The following is a 19,271-nucleotide window of genomic DNA, read 5'->3' on the forward strand; positions in this document are numbered from 1 at the left end:
CAAACGCGTGACTGGCTCAACTGTTCTGGGGAACGATGGTAAGCTTCATAATGTACAATAATGTGACAGGTAAATTGAAGAACGCAATCAGCTTTATCTCCTAACGTATTGCACAAGTTGACTGCAGGTATTTACTTAAAAAGTAGCTACAAATATGAAAATGTATTGAAAATTTTTCAAGAAATCATTTTAAATGGTATTGGCCTGATTATGTAAACACTGGGCAGCACATGCATGCACAGACACACGCACACACACACGATTGGTTAACTATGCTTGTGGGGACCAAACAATTAATTCCCATTCAAAATCCTATTTTCCATAACCCCAAATCCCTAACTCTAACCCTATACCCTAAGCTTAAAATAACCTTTTTCTTTGTGGGGATCGCTGAAATGTCCCCACTTGTCTTTGTGGGGATCGCTGAAATGTCCCCACTTGTCCCAATTTTCCTTGTTTTACTATCCTTGAGAGCCCTTCTGGTCCCCACAAGGATAGTAAAACCAAACACACGCTTGCATGCGCACACACACATGCACCCACATACACTGAGACAAACACACACACTCTTAGACCAGCCACAATGTTGTAGAGTTTCATAAGGAAGAGGACCGGAGTGGCCACCTTAACCTCAGTGCTGAAAAAGAGCCCTCCAAGTCCTAAAGCCACAATCCCTGGTCTCTGGCAGCCCACCAATACTAAATACTCAAGTGTAGTACAGTACAGCAGACAACCTGGCCTGCACATGGCAGAGAGAGAGAGGCAAAGAGAGAAACAGAGAAAGATAGAGAGAGAGAAAGAAAGAGCGAGAGAAAGAGAAAAAGAGAGAGAGAGCGAAAGAAAGAAAGAGAGAGCGAGAGAGAGAGAATGAATGGACTGCAGCCTTTGTGAGCCTCACTGTCCCCCAGTCCGGTGGCAGTTACTCTCATCCAGTTCCTGTCATTGCCAGGGGTACTTCCAAATTGCCCTGGAACACTCGACATATGCCACTGTGTACACTGAAGTTGTATTTATTACTGAATGACAGGACCCCCTTTCAGCTGAGCAGGTTATCAATGTGGCATTTAGAGGGTTTTATTCCGCTCCTGTGGGTCGTACAGTGAGCCTCATTATCTCAGGAGAGTGGGGGGTGGGAAACACACACACACACACACACACAGCAGAGGGGTCAAGTCAGAATGTACTTTATTTGATATAAAACAGATGATTTCATTCAGAGCCATATCTGATAAGGAGCAGCAGGCTGTACCTCATTACACCCCTGGGGAGTGGGACCCTGACCCTCGTCTGTATCCCGATCATGCCTTTCCCATTAGCCACTCATCCATTATCTGGGAGGGAAATACGTGTTAGTGGGGATACTGTACACCCATCCGTTCAGATTAACTGGACAGGCGGATGAAGAAAACAGGCCCCGATATGGAGGTTCAGATTAGTGAAGGAAAGTACTGCTAAGAACAAGGTAGGCTGAGATAGAAACACAGTGAGTGCAGAGACACTTAAGGGGTTAGTTCACGCCAAAATCACAATTTGACAGATGTTTTGAAATTGAAAAAGTTGATGTTAAGTAGTTTATTGTGGGTCAATTGCTTATACTAACTACACTGCTCAAAAAAATAAAGGGAACACTTAAACAACACAATGTAACTCCAAGTCAATCACACTTCTGTGAAATCAAACTGTCCACTTAGGAAGCAACACTGATTGACAATAAATTTCACATGCTGTTGTGCAAATGGAATAGACAAAAGGTGGAAATTATAGGCAATTAGCAAGACACCCTCAATAAAGGAGTGATTCTGCAGGTGGTGACCACAGACCACTTCTCAGTTCCTATGCTTCCTGGCTGATGTTTTGGTCACTTTTGAATGCTGGCGGTGCTTTCACTCTAGTGGTAGCATGAGACGGAGTCTACAAACCACACAAGTGGCTCAGGTAGTGCAGCTCATCCAGGATGGCACATCAATGCGAGCTGTGGCAAGAAGGTTTGCTGTGTCTGTCAGCGTAGTGTCCAGAGCATGCAGGCGCTACCAGGAGACAGGCCAGTACATCAGGAGACGTGGAGGAGGCCATAGGAGGGCAACAACCCAGCAGCAGGACCGCTACCTCCGCCTTCGAGCAAGAGGAGCACTGCCAGAGCCCTGCAAAATGACCTCCAGCAGGCCACAAATGTGCATGTGTTTGTCCAATATTTGTCAGGAATCAAGGTAAGACCCTGGTGCAGACTTTCGAGGTAACAATGCTTATTGTCGCATCAGGGTCAGGCAAAGACAGGTCAAGGCAGGCAGGGGTCGAAGATCCAGGGTAAGGCAAAGGTACAGGACGGCAGGCGGACTCAGGGTCAGGGGCAGGCAGGGTTCAGTAATCCAGAGGTGGAGCAACGGTATAAGACGGCAGGCAGACTCAGGGTCAGGGGGAGGCAGAGTTCAGGCGGGCGGGTACAGGGTCAGGACAAGCAAAGGTCAAAAACCAGAGGGATGAGGAAAGAGAGGCTGGGAAACAATAGGAGCTGACAGAAAAACGCTGGTTAGCGTGAATGAAAAAGACGAACTGGCAACAAACAGACAGAGAACACATGTATAAATACACAGGGGATAATTGGGAAGAGGAGCAACACCTGGAGTGGGGTAGAGACAAGCACAAGGATAGGAGAAACTGATCAAGGCTTGACAATATTTATATATTATGGAATTTTAATCCCAGCCCCCGTCCCCGCAGTAGGCCTTTTGCCTTTTGGTAGGCCGTCACTGTAAATAAAAACGTGTTCTTATCTGACTTGCCTAGTTAAATAAAGGTTAAATAAAACCATGTTAAACACTATTATTGCACACAGAGTGAGTCCATTCAACTTATTATGTGACTTATTAAGCAAATTTTTACTCCTGAATTTACACATGTAAAGTGTTAGTCCCATGTTTCATGAGCTGAAATAAAAGATCCCAGAAATTGTCCATATGCACAAAAAGCTTATTTCTCTCAAATGTTGTGAACAAATTTGTTTACATCCCTGTTAGTGAGCATTTATACTTTCCCAAGATAATCCATCCACCTGACAGGTGTGGCATATCAAGAAGCTGATTGAACAACATGATCATTACACAAGTGCACCTTGTGCTGGGGGCAATAAAAAGGCCACTATAAAATGTGCAGTTTTGTCACACAACACAATGCCACAGATGTCTCAAGTTGAGGGAGCGTGCAATTGGCATGCCGACTGCATGAATGTCCACCAGAGAAGTTACCAGAGAATTTTATGTTAATTTCTCTATTATAGGCCGCCTCCAACGTCGTTTTAGAGAATTTGGCAGTATGTCCAATCGGCCTTAAAACTGCAGACCATGTGTAACCATGCCAGCACAGGAACACAAGCATTTCGCTACACCAGCAACAACATCTGCTAAATATGTGTATGCGACCAATAGAATTAGATTTGATTAGAAAATTCTGGGAGGTGAAAATGTCCCAGTTCTTCAATGGCCTGCATACTCACCAGACATGTCACCCATTGAGCATGTTTGGGATGCTCTGGATCGACGTGTTTCAGTTCCCGCCACTATCCAGCAACTTCACACAGCCATTGAAGAGGAGTGGGACATTACAAAGGCCACAATCAACAGCCTGATCAACTCTATGTAAAGGAGTTGCGCTTCATGAGGCAAATGGTGGTCACACCAGATAATGACTGGTTTTCTGATCCACACCCCTACTTCTTTTTTTATGTATCTGTGACCAACAGATTCATATCTTTATTCCCAGTCAGGTGAAATCCACAGATTAGGCCTTAATTATTTATTTCAATTGACTGATTTCCTTATATGAACTGTAACTCAGTCAAATCATTAAAATTGTTGCATGTTGCGTTTATATTTTTGTTCAGTGTATTTACGCTTGCCATAACAAAGGGGTTGAATACTTATTGACTCAAGACATTTCAGCTTTTCATTTTTAATTAATTTGTACACATAAAAAAAAAACATAATTCCACTTTGACATAATGGGGTATTGCCGTGTGTAGATCATTGACACAAAATCTCAATTTAATCCATTTTAAATTCAGGCTGTAACACAACAAAATGCAGATTAAGTCACGGGATGTGAATACATTCTGAAGGCACTGTATATTACAGGTCGAAGTCGTCACTCGTGGCAACATTGAAGTATTACTCATCTCACTCACTCACTAAGAGATTCCAAAGTACCTGACTCAGAACAAGACACATTGTGGTTTGCATCTTGATTTACTGAAAGCCCAAAACTGAAAGGCAACTTGTACTTGTTTTTTGTTTTAGGTTTTCAATTTGACTGTTATTCAAGATACAAACCACAACTTATCTAGTTTTTAGTCTGTTCAGACTCTTGCACTCTTTTCTTTCCTACCGGTATAACCATGTAAATAATAGGTAACCTTCAATACCATTAGTAAAAACACTGCCCTGTAGCCAAATGTACAATACTGTATATCATTACATGTCTAACTGATAGTGTGCACCCATATACTAGCAACATTCCTCATGGCAGTGTATCATTTTGAAATGCATCCTTTGATGTTTTGATGAAACACCACTCTTTTAGTTTACTTTCTCTCCCTCTTTACATCTGGAAATTTCTAAATGAAAGTGTGTTAAATTGACTCACATTACTCTTGAGTAAGCCCAAATTATATACTTGACCATTCAAACCCACATAGATAACCCTGACAAGATGCTGAAAGTAAACTCTTCTTCTACTTGAGAGATAAATCCAGAATATCTTTTGAAGCTGGGAGAAGGCATGCTCTAGTTACATGTCTTTCAGTAATAAACCAGAGTGACATACTGTATACGTACTTCTTCTGTGGTAGGGGTCTGGGGTATGGTACATCACAGCTTGTACCATTACCAACAAGTCACTCACCCACCACAGCTGCATTCTTTATCAGACACTATCGCATACCATTACGATATTTGTTGGGGGTAAGAGTGTGTGGCTTTATGTTATATACTGCACAGACAAATACAGTGCAGTACATAAAGCCCCTCAAAAACACCAATAACCACAAAACACATAAGCATGCACAGTCGCACAAACACTCACATGATGTAAACACATACACGGCACGATGCCACCAAAATTCAATGCCACACATACAGTATCCACCATCAGACGCGCATGCAGACACACGGACACAGCGTATCAGTAGGGAGCATGTGAAACGGTGCGTCCCCCTCCTCCCAGGGTGTACAGGAAGGCCCAGACAATGCCGAGGCTTCATGCAGGGTTCAGCTCCACACTGCACTCTCTCTCTCAATGGCTAGTCCTAGTCCTCCTAGTCCAAGCCTGGCCCGGGCCGAGAGCCACTAGGTCGTATCCGCTCTGGCAGTTATTTTTAACTCAAGGAAGCCATAGCTCCAAGACACACACACTCAGTTTCCTCATCGGAGTAGGGTTCACTGATTACTGTGCCATAGCACAGCGTGGGTACTGTACGTGTGTGTGTGTGTGCGTGTGACACTGGGTTACAGTGTGTGACAGGTTAGGTTAGTTGACTTTTACCTTCGTACAAAAGGTAGACAACAACCTTTGTGAATTTCCTGCTCAAAGTCAAACAGTTGTGGTTGCTAACACAACTGACAATGATGCCCTGAGTGACCGCAATACATCTGACTTAGTGCCTTGATGAAGTGTGAGAAAGAAGTGGGCTGAAATATCTAAGAGCTGTGGTAAAGAGTCAAACCAGTGTCCTTTAGTTAACGACTCTTTATGTTTCAACACATCCAGTGTGCGTACCAGTATGTGCATGCATGTGTGTGGTGGGAGTTGGGGGCAAGGGGGAATTCTGTGAGGTTTATTGTTGCGTAGCTTTACACAAAAACATTGACCTGAAAAGGTCCTTTCAAAATCACCCTCTTGTTGAGTAGGAGTTTGACCTAGGGCTGGGTGATTTGTTGAATGTATTTGCACGATTTTCCAAATGCCTGTGTGCACCTCCACATTCACACCAAATATCTGTATACAGTTGAAGTCCGAAGTTTACATACACTTAGGTCATTAAAACTCGTTTTTCAACCACTACACAAATTTCTTGTTAACAAACTATAGTTTTGGCAAGTCAGTTAGGACATCTACTTTGTGCATGACACAAGTCATTTTTCCAACAATTGTTTACAGACAGATTATTTCACTTATAATTCACTGTATCACAATTCCAATGGGTCAGAAGTTTACATACACTAAGTTGACTGTGCCTTTAAACAGCTTGGCAAATTCCAGAAAATTATGTAATGGCTTTAGAAGCTTCTGATAGGCTAATTGACATAATTTGAGTTAATTGGAGGTGTACCTGTGGATGTATTTCAAGGCCTACCTTCAAACTCAGTGCCTCTTCGCTTGACATCATGGGAAAATCAAAAGAAATCAGCCAAGACTGAATTTTTTTTGTGGAACTCCACAAGGCTGGTTCATCCTTGGGAGCAATTTCCAAACGCCTGAAGGTACCATGTTCATCTGTACAAACAATAGTACCCAAGTATAAACACCATGGGACCACGCAGCCGTCATACCGCTCAGAAAGGAGACGCGTTCTGTCTCTTAGAGATGAACGTACTTTGGTGCGAAAAGTGCAAATCAATCCCAGAACAACAGCTAAGGACCTTGTGAAGACGCTGGAGGAAACAGGTACAAAAGTATCTATAGCCACAGTAAAACGAGTCCTATATTGACATAACCTGAAAGGCCGCTCAGCAAGGAAGAAGCCACTGCTCCAAAACCGCCATAAAAAAGCCAGACTACGGTTTGCAACTGCACATGGGGACAAAGATCATACTTTTTGGAGAAATGTCCTCTGGTCTGATGAAACAAAAATAGAACTGTTTGGTCATAATGACCATCGTTATGTTTGGAGGAAAAAGGGGGAGGCTTGCAAGCTGAAGAACACCATCCCAACCGGGAAGCACGGGGGTGGTAGCATCATGTTGTGGGGGTGCTTTGCTGCAGGAGGGACTGGTGCACTTCACAAAATAGATGGCATCATGAGGTAGGAAAATGATGTGGATATATTGAAGCAAAATCTCAAGACATCCGTCAGGAAGTTAAAGCTTGGTCGCAAATGGGTCTTCCAAATGGACAATGACCCCAAGCATACTTCCAAAGTTGTGGCAAAATGGCTTAAGGACAACAAAGTCAAGGTATTGGAGTGGCCATCACAAAGCCCTGACCTCAATCCCATCGAACATTTGTGGTGAGAACTGAAAAAGTGTGTGCGAGCAACGAGGCCTACAAACCTGACCCATTTACACCAGCTCTGTCGGGAGGAATGGGCCAAAATTCACCCAACTTATTGTGGGAAGCTTGTGGAAGTCTACCCAAAACATTTGACCCAAGTTAAACAAGGGAATGCTACCAAATACTAATTGAGTGTATGTAAACTTCTGACACACTGGGAATGTGATGAAAGAAATCAAAGCTGAAATAAATAATATAAATATTTATATATATTATAAATATAAATAAACTATTATTCTGACATTTCACATTCTTAAAATAAAGTGGTGATCCTAACTGACCTAACACAGGGACTTTTTACTAGGATTAAATGTCAGGAATTGTGGAAAAACTGAGTTTAAATATATTTGGCTAAGATGTATGTAAACTTTCGACTTCAACTGTATAATGACGAGATGCCCATCTCTGGCCTAACAATGGAAGTCGTTGTACCAAAGGCGGGAAAAAATAAGCCCATAGGTCCTAAATAAGCCCATAGAAACACAATGGACTTATTTTGGACAGATTTTAGCGAGAGTGAAACCTCTTCCTTCGCCTCTTCCTCTATGGTTTACACACACACACCAAGCCCCTCCCCTGCCTCTTACACCACCAAAGTTGAAAGATCACATCTTCATCTCTGACAAGCGGTTTCAACTCGCTATTTGCATTTGAGGTTTGGCCCAACAGGAATCGGTCCTATGGACACCAAAACACACTGAGAAATTATTTTACTGTAAGAGGATGTTCACTTTTCTAACGAGACCCTTTTACATCTTAACTACTCAAATTTAGTGCAGAGCATACACTACTAAAATGAGAGTATCAATGAACATTGATTCTGGAAAATTAATGCTCAGTTTGCACGGCATTGGGGTATCATGTACCACTAGCAGCATTTTAGCCAAATACTGTTATACTAGCTGTCTAGTCTGTGTTTAATAAATGTGCAATACGCATAAAACACAATTCTAAAAAGGAATTTGCAACTCCTTCTCATTCTGAGAAATAAGGTAGGCCACTTGATTTCAACATCAAGGCAAGGTTGGTTACTTTGAAGAATCTAAAATAGAAAATATAGTTAGATTTTTTTAAACACTTGTTTGGTTACTACATGATTCCATGTGTGTTATTTAATAGTTGATGTCTTCACAATTATTCTCCAATGTAGATAATAGGAAAAAATTAAGAAAAACCTTGGTGTGTCCAAACTTTTGACTGGTACTGTATATATTGTGAACAAAAAAATAGAGATATAATTTTAGTCCGCATTGCCCAGCCCTAGTTTTACCTTCTGTGAAACTAGCTTCACGGTAACACTGTAGATAGCCAACTTAATGCCACCTAATAGCTTGAGTGTAACATTTTGTTATTTTTAGAGCAGAGTTAAGTTCATTTCAACCCATGTATTGAATTTGACCAAGTTAGAAAGGAATGACACAGCTATTGGTGGGCTGTTGGAGTGTGGAGCGAGATAGAGAGAAGGGAAGAGAGAAAGAGAAGAGTGACTCACTCACAGATCTCTTTAGAGAGTCCATTACCTTGTTCCAAAGACAATCACATTAGTGCCATAACAGGGTGTCTCCAAATAAAAAGCTCTTTGAAGCCACTGGATAGTTTATAGTCTTATCCATAAAAATTCAGACTGAGTCTGGTCCAATAGGGCCTAAGTGACCATCTCAACGTGTGATTTATGTCTTTGTAAACACTATCCCACCCTATGGACAAAGGTTGGGGCGCGTTTAACATCCTCTGAACATTTTTGCGTTATTTGGTATAAGATCTGAGAGGGAAAAATACATAGAGGACTTGGCAGGGTTGTGAGACACCTTTGAGGCAGTTCGAACTCAAATTTCAAACAGAAGTGTGGCAACTGTCAATGATAGGACAGATGATAGGTAGTGTTCCGGATGTCTGTGTTCAGACTGGTGATAATTCAGACTTAAACTGTCTGACTTTTCTTGAATGCACTTTAGTTGAACTAGTAGTCAATGAAATGCATTCTTTTCACAGTAAATCACTGAGCTATAGGAGGTTAATGAATCTCAAAGAAACAACCATGTAGTTAATGTTATTATTATCTAGTTACCATTTTACTAAGTAATTTCTTAGTAAATACCTAGTAACTGATGTACCATGAAATAAAGTACAAGGTTCACTATCTGTGTTCCATGAGTAAGAGGTAATCCTGACAGAATTGCTGGATAACAACTGCATCAAACAGATAGGTCTAGGTCTCATAATGAACACTAATGTGACAGAGCTACACATCAATCTAACATCAATAACAGTTCATAATAGTGAAGGCACCAATTTGAGAATGTTAGAGCAACTTCAACTATATCAAACATGTCTTGGCATGTTCCTCAGGTTAAGTGGGTGTCATAAATGCCAGCTATGTCAGGTGACACTCTTGCAGTCTGTCTCTCTGTCTGTCTGTAGTGGCTACAGTAAACAGAAAACTGAGTTATGCATAAGGTGTTGGCAACAGGTGTATTTCCAGATGAACTTGGTCAACACATGACGTCATATTTCATTTTAAACAGGTAAACGAGTTTTGGTCATGCGCTGTAAGTGGTTATGATATTTGACTGTATGTCTGGAATGAATGAGTAGTTAATAGAGGAACACGTCACCTTCACTAGTCCTTATCAACCCTTTTCACTGAGGAGATTACAGTAACAGGTGTGATTCAAAGATGTATATTGAATGTCTATTCAATGACATACATTTTAAAAACCGCCACTCTGTTTGTTCTGGTCCTTGGTGATAAAAATGATAGAGTGAAAAATGTTAACAACGATCACACCTTCCCACCACATCCTTCCTTTTACGTTTTGAGGTTTGATATGAACTCTGAGAACCGATCAGTCAGACCTGTGAGTGAGTGTAACCACCACACTGACAACCTGCCCTCTGATTAAAAGTCTTGCACTGGGGTTGCATCATACTGTAGGCTGTAGTCTGCATGTGACTTCTCTACTCTATCAACGCCAGTGCTTGCAATGGAATGTAAGAGGTGCCAGCCTGGTACTCTTTCCTTTCACTGTTCCATGGTTTGTATCTTTGAGACAGTATTATAAAAGACAATATCATATAAGAGACATATTCTAAAGTTCTATAATTTTAGACTAGGCCTATATGTTTGCTATGTGACTTATAATTGTGAACCATACATAGCATGAAGTAGCTTTGGTGACCAATAGTGGATCCTATCCTTAGCCACACTGTTGAACTTGTACTTCTACTAATATAGAAGCAGTATGCCTATAAATAGGCCTCCCTGATGGTTGTCTTTTCCTTCATTGCCCATAGAGATAGAGAGTGATTTCCTGTGTGAACCCACACCCAGTAAAGTAAACCAAACCACAGATAACATTTAGTGTAAATGAGTGCGGGCTGGGCATGACTAGATTGATGCCCCAAATAATCTGTAAATCTGTGTATTTTCTACACAGGAAGTTTACTGAAGAGACAGGCAAGTACACTGCAGTCGTTTGCAATGGAGTCGAGGGAGGACCATTGGGGGGGTTGAGCGTCCGCTTGATCAGGGGGGTTGAAAGTATGTTTGCGGTCCCTTAGCAACAAGCATTGACTGGCGAGAAGACTTCAGAAGTTTCTGTCGTTTACAGAAGAGATAAACAATGACATCGCCACTCCAGAGAGAGAAGCAATTTGGTCTAAGTAGCGGAAAAATGCATGACTTCAAACTTGGATGTGATGATTAGGTTACTCTGTCCAAAACAACCTCGGGTGCTAGATTGTACACAGCAAATTGTCCAGTGTTACCTAGTGTTGATTTTCAGTGTAACTTTTTTTTCTTTTTATTTATTTTATTTTTTACCCCCTTTTTCTCCCCAATTTCGTGATATCTAATTGCGATCTTGCCTCATCGCTGCAACTCCCCAACGGGCTTGGGAGAGGCGAAGGTCGAGTCATGCGTCTTCCAAAGCATGATCCGCCAAACCGCGCTTCTTAACACCTGCCCACTTAAACCGGAAGCCAGCTACACTAATGTGTCAAAGAAAACACTGTTCAACTGACAACCGAAGTTAGTCTGCAAACGCCCAGCCCACCACAAGGAGTCGCTAGAGCACGATGAGCCAAGTAAGGTGACGTATAGATTACAGCTCCCCACTCCCGACGTCGTGAGTGTTGGGTCCAGTACCTGTTGGGCACGGTCCAGAGGAGCGTTGTTGGGTTACGTTGGACGACATTCTAGATCCCAACATCATCTGAGATTTCCACTTCGCCGACCGGCCCGCTCCTCGCCTTCAGGGCCGTCGTCCTGGCCGGCGTCGTCTACTCCCACTCCCCTGCTCCGGCATTCGACATCACCGGTTTGCTAACCACCGGTCCTGGCAACCCATCATTACGCACACCTGGCAACCATCAGTACGCACACCTGCGCCCCATCATCAGTCACACCTGGACTTCATTACTACCTTGACTACTTACCATTTATCTACCACTCTGTTCTGTCATTCATCAGGTAGTATTGTTTATGTTTCCTTATTAGACGCTTCTCTTGTTTTGTATTCATCCTATATTCGTTGTCATTAAACTCACACAGCACTTGTTTCCTGACTCCCTGCGTCTACGTTACAGCATGTTACGAATTCTAGCTAGGTGGCTAACGTTAGCTAACACTTACAAGCGTCTGACATCTGCCACTCCAAATTCACTCCATTCATTAAAATCAATTTAACCGACACCCATCTATTTTTATGAATAACTGGACCTACCAATTAACCAAACCATATGGATTTGAATGAGAAGTATTTGAATAAACATTGGAATGTAAGAAGCAGACAATTTCAAATAGGCTATATGTCATATTAAACAGCATATAGACACTCTAAATAGATTAGGAGCCAGACATGGAGCCTAAGAAGGAATGAAAATGTATTTGATATTTCACTTTTATTTAACCAGGTAGGCCAGTTGAGAACAAGTTATCATTTACAACTGCGACCTGGCCAAGATAAAGCAAAGCAGTGTGACACAAACAACAACACTGTCACGACTCCTACCGAAGGTGGCTCCCCTTCCTGTTCGGGCGGTGCTCGGCGGTCGCCGTCGCCGGTCTACTAGCCGCCACCGATCCCTTTTTCCTTTTCTGTTTGTTTGGTCTTATTAGTTGCACCTGTTTCTTATGTTTCCTGATTTTTGTCTATTTAAGCCTGTTAGGCCCGCCTAGGTTTGTGCGGGATTATTTTCTGTTAGTGTGTGGATGTTCATTTTTTATGTTGCTTTCCCGGACGTTTTGGGTCCTGTGTATGGGCTGGTCAGTTGATGCGCCGTGTGTTTTGGCGTGACCGTTTTCCCAGGATAATAATAGATTTATTCGAACCCTCTGCTCTCTGCGCCTGACTCCAACCCACCTTTCCTTAAGGACTCTGACAAACACAGAGTTACACATGGAATAAACAAACGTACAGTCAACAACACAATAGAAAAGTCTATATACAGTGTGTGCAAATGAAGTAAGATTAGGGAGGTAAGATAATAAATAGGCCGTAGTGGCAAAATAATTACAATTTAGAAAATTAACACTGGAATGATAGATGTGCAGAAGATGAATGTGCAAGTAGAGATACTGGGGTGCAAAGGAGCACAAAAAATATATAACAATATGGGGATGATGTAGTTGGGTGGGGTATTGACAGATTGGCTATGTACAGGTGCAATGATCTGTAAGCTGCTCTGATAGCTGATGCTTAAAGTTAGAGAATGAGATATGACTCTCCAGCTTCAGTGATTTTTGCAATTTGTTACAGTCATTGGCAGCAGAGAACTGGAAGGAAAGGCAGCCAAACTAGGAATTGGCTTTGGGGGTGACCAGTGAAATATACCTGCTGGAGCGCGTGCTATGGGTGGGTGCTGCTATGGTGACCAGTGAGCTGAGATAAGGCTGGGCTTTACCTAGCAAAGACTTATAGATGACCTGGAGCCAGTGGGTTTGGTGACAAATTTGAAGCGAGGGCCAGCCAATGAGAGCATACAGTGGTTATTATTACCCAGTGGTGGGTTGTGGCTTAATTAGAATTAGATGAAAAATAACTTTTGTGCCTTTAAATTCATTTTTAAAATTAATGTTTAGAAACACGAGTTTGGCCAGTCTGGCTTCAGGCTCATGCGATGGTGCCTGGATAGCCGGCCAGCAGCGGAGAATATCCTCTCCACACTTGCAGAGCCACTGGGGATGCTAAACACCATTTTGGCCACTCTGGGCAGAGATGCAGAGTTGTTCTTTTATTTTTCTATAGGTAGGCCTAAAGATTTTTAGGCATAATAACTCATTAAAAACAGAAAGCCCCTTGAACGTGAGAAAATTATGGCCTATTGTATAGATAATAGAACGAAAATGAACTAAATGTTTAAGCGATCTGATTTTTAGTCTATAAATACTTTGCTACAATGACACACTTAGTTATCTACCCACCTCGTTCCTTTATTTTAGCATGTGCATGTAGCATGCTTTTGGGATACGTATCTTTTCAGATTACACAATGATTCTTTAGTTGTGGACACTACATCACCACATTTCCTCTCTTGCTCTTGGTCCTCATCTTTGTAAGTCACCTTGATTTAGCACCTGTGCGTTTTATCAGTTTCTTTATGAAAATATTTAGCAAACTCTGTGACAGTAGCTAAAACAAGGGACTATAGCAGCACACAAGTAGACTGCAAATGCATGCTGGGGCGGGTATGGCGTGAGCTCGTGAAGTGAGCGCTACTGGAGCGAAATTGGAGTGGGCGAGAAGGTAGAAGCTCCAGCCTTTGGGAATCTTGCTCCACGCTGCTGTCAAATTGGGCACGCTCCGCTCACAAACTCTGGTCACTAACCAATACAGCAATGGTTGGTATTTCCAAAGGCACTCTTTGGAAATATGCAAATGTCTTAATTTAACACTGAAAAGTGTGGACCCATATAGACACTGGACCAATGTTAAAATGTAACACTGTCAGTGTGTAACGCTTTTCCTCCTCCTCTTCATCCGAAGAGGAGGAGTAGTGATCAGACCAAAATGCAGCAGGTTTTGAAAACATAATGAATTTAATAACTTCCGAAAACTAACACGAAAACAAACACTGGAATGACTACAAAATAACAAAACGATCGTAGACTGACCTAAAACATGAGAACTTACATAAAACACGAAGAACGCAGGAACAGGTACAGACTATAACAAACGACAGAACAAACGCTACAGTCCCGTGTGGTACGAACGAACATACAGACACAGAAGACAACCACCCACAAACAAACAGTGTGAACACCCTACCTATATATGGTTCCCAATCAGAGGAAACGACAAACACCTGTCTCTGATTGAGAACCATATAAGGCTAATTACCAATGGCCTAAACATAGAAACACAAAACATAGAATGCCCACCCCAACTCACGCCCTGACCAACTAAACACATACAAAAATAACAGACAACAGGTCAGGAACGTGACACAGTGTTGATTTAACACTGGAGTATTTGCTGTTAAGTGGTAGAAAAGCCTTCTATGTAGTCTACCCTACCCAATCAATCAATTTAACCTATTGACAACAATAAAGAAAATACCACCAATGTGGAAATAAATGAATAAATAAATATCTAAATGAATTGTATTTCCATGAAAATTACTCACAAATTGGTTGTTATTTCAGTTTGTCACTCATTTAAAAACAATCCCAACATATTTATTTCTATGAATTTCTCCAACAGTATATTTCGTGGAAAACCCAAAGGATCTTTTATCCGAGGTTAAGTGTTTCAGGTTTTACTGATGCCATATTTATAGTGTCAGGTTTTGGCACTGCACGGCTGGAAAAAAAAACAGCACAGCACTGAATGGCCCTTTCTGTGTCGAATAAACTTTACATTGGCAGGACTAGCTACGACTCTATTAAATATATAGGTATGTGTGTGTGTGTGTTTGTGTGTCTGTCTGTCTGTCTGTGACCTAGGGATCTAGGAGAGTTGAAATTCCTTTTCAACAGTACTGTATTCAGTAATATTGATGCTGGAATATTTTGCAGACCACATTTCTCTGCATACCATGAGTTCTACATACTTTGTACTTCAACTACAAGTAAAGAGGTGCTAAACCATGTATTGATCGACACTAAACTGTAGTGAGGTGTTATTAAAATGTAGGTACAAACTAACAAGTATATGTACCCCCATTCACATCAAGGTAATAACTAGCCTATACATTCAATAGAAAAATGCCACACAATCATATCATGAAATCATGACAAGCATTTAGCCAGTGTTTCAAATTGTTTGAGTAGAGACCAACCAACCAGGCAATGGTTTGATCCAATGTCCCAGACAGTCAGTGCTGATGCCTGGGGGCTGAATTAATAGGGTGGGATCATGTCCCGCACCAGATGGTGACTGTTGTCATGGGGGAAGGGGCCAAAATTATACAACACATGTACAGTTAAGTAGCCTACAGTATAAACGTTCAATACTGTACATGAATAGTTACAATGTTTCCCAGTAAACAAACAAACACCACTGATAATACGCAGCATTAATCACGCAATGGTGTTCATTCGCAGTGGGCTACAACTTAAGAGACTCCCGAAAGTTATAGTTGAATAAGGAGTAGAGAACGGACGGCTGAGATTGCTGTAGCCTAGCCTATTGTATCTCGAGTCTGCGGCGAGCGGCTGCTCGAGCGTGGCCCCTCGCCCGAGAGCAAGTAGTAAACTTCAGGTGAACGTCAGTCTTCGTTTGTAAACGGTTAAATAAAGTAGTTTAGGTACTCAATCTGCATAGCATTGGGCCATCGGTACTATTCCAGCCGGAGTAAAAGTTACTTTGTATCGTTCAAACTACAAGGAATCCCATTAACAAAGTGGCCTTGATATGACATATAGGCTATGTTACAACAACATAGAATACTATATAATACATTATTTATTTTCTTACCGAACATTTCATGAACGTCAAATCGAAGATCATCACGGAACTCCAAACTCCAGCGACTATCATTCAAATTTCAACCTCGTGTAGAAATCTAAAACTTCCTTTCAAACACAACTATTTTTTTAAATAAAGCATTTTAAGTAAAACATCCAGTTGTTTCCGTGTATTTAGTTATAAAAGCGATACGTTCTGAAGACGCGTCTGTTTTACGCACTCACACTTGAGAGACTGTCCCGCCGATGGCATAATTCTTTCGAAGAAAATCCTCTACACTCATTGACGTCATCCCTGCCCATAGACCAATCACACAACTTCATTTGGAGTGGAAAAAACAATGTCAAAAACAATGTCACTCCCAACATTTAGAAGTAGGCCGACGTGACTGTGAAAAATGAAACAATGTTTGATACACGTTGGACGTTCTTTTTTCATTCAATCCAACAAGTTTTGCTAAATATATTTTGGACTAGAATTGTAGGCTATAATTTTAAATATCATATTATATATATCATGAATCTGTTATGATAAATGTAAATTAATTAATATACAATATGTTCATTATTAATAATTCATTCTACAATAACCTCAATGCTGTAAGTAGGCTGAACAAGATTTCTTATTTATTTTAAGACAGACTAGCACACTCTGTATAAGTGGGGATGTTTAGGTGTTGTAATTGTTCAGAACAGAAATGTGTAGGGTTGACATAATTGCCACATGACAGAGTGACTATCTGAACTTTTGGTAAAGTACCTGAATAAGCTGCATGTATGGCTCTCAGATGAACTGGTTCATTAGGACCAGTTATTGCACCCAGGGGAATTCCAGCACTTGATTGTGTTCTTTAAATTACAGGATCCATTCTGACAGTGCCAGACAATGATGCAACACAGATATTGTGCAATCAACAAACCTGTGACTTTACTCAAGTAAAGACTAAAGACGAGGAATTACTATGTCAGTTCACAGGATAAGCTAGGCCAACTTCCCTTTTTATTTGTCTGTAGAGGATTTTTGACCCTGAAATAAAATAAGTGACATTTCATTTACAGTAATTTAACATCTTTAGTGTAGATCTTCAACCCACCTCTAGAATGTTTTAGTTTCAACAGTGTAATGGTGTAATTCAATACCATTGGATAAAATTTGGCTTCCATTAGGCATGTGTTTTTGGTGTCAATTAAGATAAAGGCTTAGTCAAGCTTAGCAACCCAAGATGTAAGTTAGCTGTAGTTCCACAGGTAATACCACATATGTAGGTACGATTAGAATGGTGTAGGCTCGAAACTTCACTGATGCAATAGTACTACTGTTGGTCACATTGACATCCTCCCTTGCTAGGCTCTCTATGATAACTTACACAGATGGTGAACAAGACTATATTGGCCATATTCTTACTGAATGTAGGATGCAGTATAGCCGGAGCTGAGCAGCATCTGTATGAGAGTGTCTGGGTACATGTTGACAACTGTTATGCCAGCTATGCTAGAGAAATGCTCAATTGACAAAATACGTGGTGGAGAGCGAAAGGATTTTCCTTCGCCCACTGTACAAATAGAACTCCTCCACTTCTACGTATCTGACTAAAACAATTATCTTTGGGCTGGCCATCACACACCTCTGATGTAAAAAAGAACACCTGAGAAAAACATTAAAGTGCCACTGTAGTGAGACTTGTGTGTAACCATCAAACTACAGAAGGTTTGACTCTGGGCTTGACTCATACTTGTGGCTTGCCATTGGAAACCCTAATCCTGGCGAGCATAAACAGTGAGCTCAGTCTTCACATAGAGATGCTGTTTACTCACACTCTGCCTTTATGTTTGGCTTGAGTAATGAAATCCTCACTGAATCCTAGAAGGAGAGAAACAAATATAGTGCAGTGTATCTGTTGATAGCCTAATGCCAAAATGAAGTGTTACATTTTTCTGAGCCAAATCAATCATCTCCCTGCTATAGTTTGAAGATATGAACATGACTAAACACTTTGCCCTGTTGAATTTTGGCACAACAAAATAGTTAAAGTTGAATAACAGATGCATCATCCCCATTCAAAAGTTTTCACATAAAATAAACGTGTGTTTCAGTTTTTGTACTATCTAGGAAATCGGCGACCATTTATTCCCCTCGGCTCACATCCTGTGTTACTTCTTGTGCATGAGGTCATTGCACGACTTAACAACAGAAAGTGTTGTGATAGGCTTGTTTACAAGCCTCTCTGGCCTCTCCTGACATAACCAGTAGTTGCTATTACACACTGACTGGTTTGGACACTGGAACTAGTACTGTATGGGCCATCTAAAAGTAATCAATGCATTTTAGCACTCAAAACTTGCAGTGTTTCCCTATATCTGCTCCTCGGACAAGATGGTGCCGACATACATGGTCGCCCTGTTTCTAGCTCATGGTCAACTGTCACGTTCCTGACCTGTTTTCTGTTATTTTTGTATGTGTTTAGTTGGTCAGGGCGTGAGTTGGGGTGGGCATTCTATGTTTTGTGTTTCTATGTTTAGGTCATTTGTAATTAGCCTTATATGGGTCTCAATCAGAGACAGGTGTTTGACTTTTCCTCTGATTGAGAACCATATAAAGGTAGGCTGTTCACACTGTTTGTTTGTGGGTGGTTGTCTTCCGTGTCTGTGTATGTGCACCACACGGGACTGTTTCGTTTGTTCGTTCGTTTGTGTAGTCTGTACCTGTTTGTGCGTTCTTCGTGTATATGTAAGTTCTCTAGTCCAGGTCTGTCTACTTTCGTTTTGTTATTTTGTAAGGTATTCAAGTGTTCTTCGTGTTTCGTCTTTAATTTAATAAATTCATTATGTCATATACAAACGCTGCGCTTTGGTCCAATCCCTACTCCTCCTCTTCGGACGAAGAGGAGGAGGACAACCGTTACATCAACTTTGCAGTATTTATTATTTTTTTGTCTTATTTCTTACATTATTTGCTCAGAATGTCTCTCCATTATTACCTACAGCCAAAAATAACTTTTGGATATTAGATCGGCGGTCACTTACCAGCATTTTGACGAGAAATTAGACTTACTGAATTGGATCCTTTGTTTAAACTCTCCAAGGCAATTCCATTCATCCCGGG

At 41.2% G+C, this 19,271-nt stretch overlaps 1 protein-coding gene across 1 annotated transcript in view; it reads right to left on the reverse strand.

Annotated features, from left to right (window-relative positions):
- Window positions 1–16,424, reverse strand: part of LOC129818338 (tumor necrosis factor receptor superfamily member 10B-like) — a 38,010-nt gene extending 21,586 nt beyond the window's left edge. Inside the window, exon 1 of the mRNA XM_055874132.1 lies at window positions 16,179–16,424. Within this exon, the coding sequence (XP_055730107.1) occupies window positions 16,179–16,241 (63 nt within the window). The 5' untranslated portion in view covers window positions 16,242–16,424. The remainder of the gene's footprint in view (window positions 1–16,178) is intronic.
- Between the last annotated feature and the right edge of the window lie 2,847 nt (window positions 16,425–19,271).

The sequence above is a fragment of the Salvelinus fontinalis genome, chromosome 21 (assembly GCF_029448725.1).
Source record: "Salvelinus fontinalis isolate EN_2023a chromosome 21, ASM2944872v1, whole genome shotgun sequence".
Classification (NCBI taxonomy): domain Eukaryota; kingdom Metazoa; phylum Chordata; class Actinopteri; order Salmoniformes; family Salmonidae; genus Salvelinus; species Salvelinus fontinalis.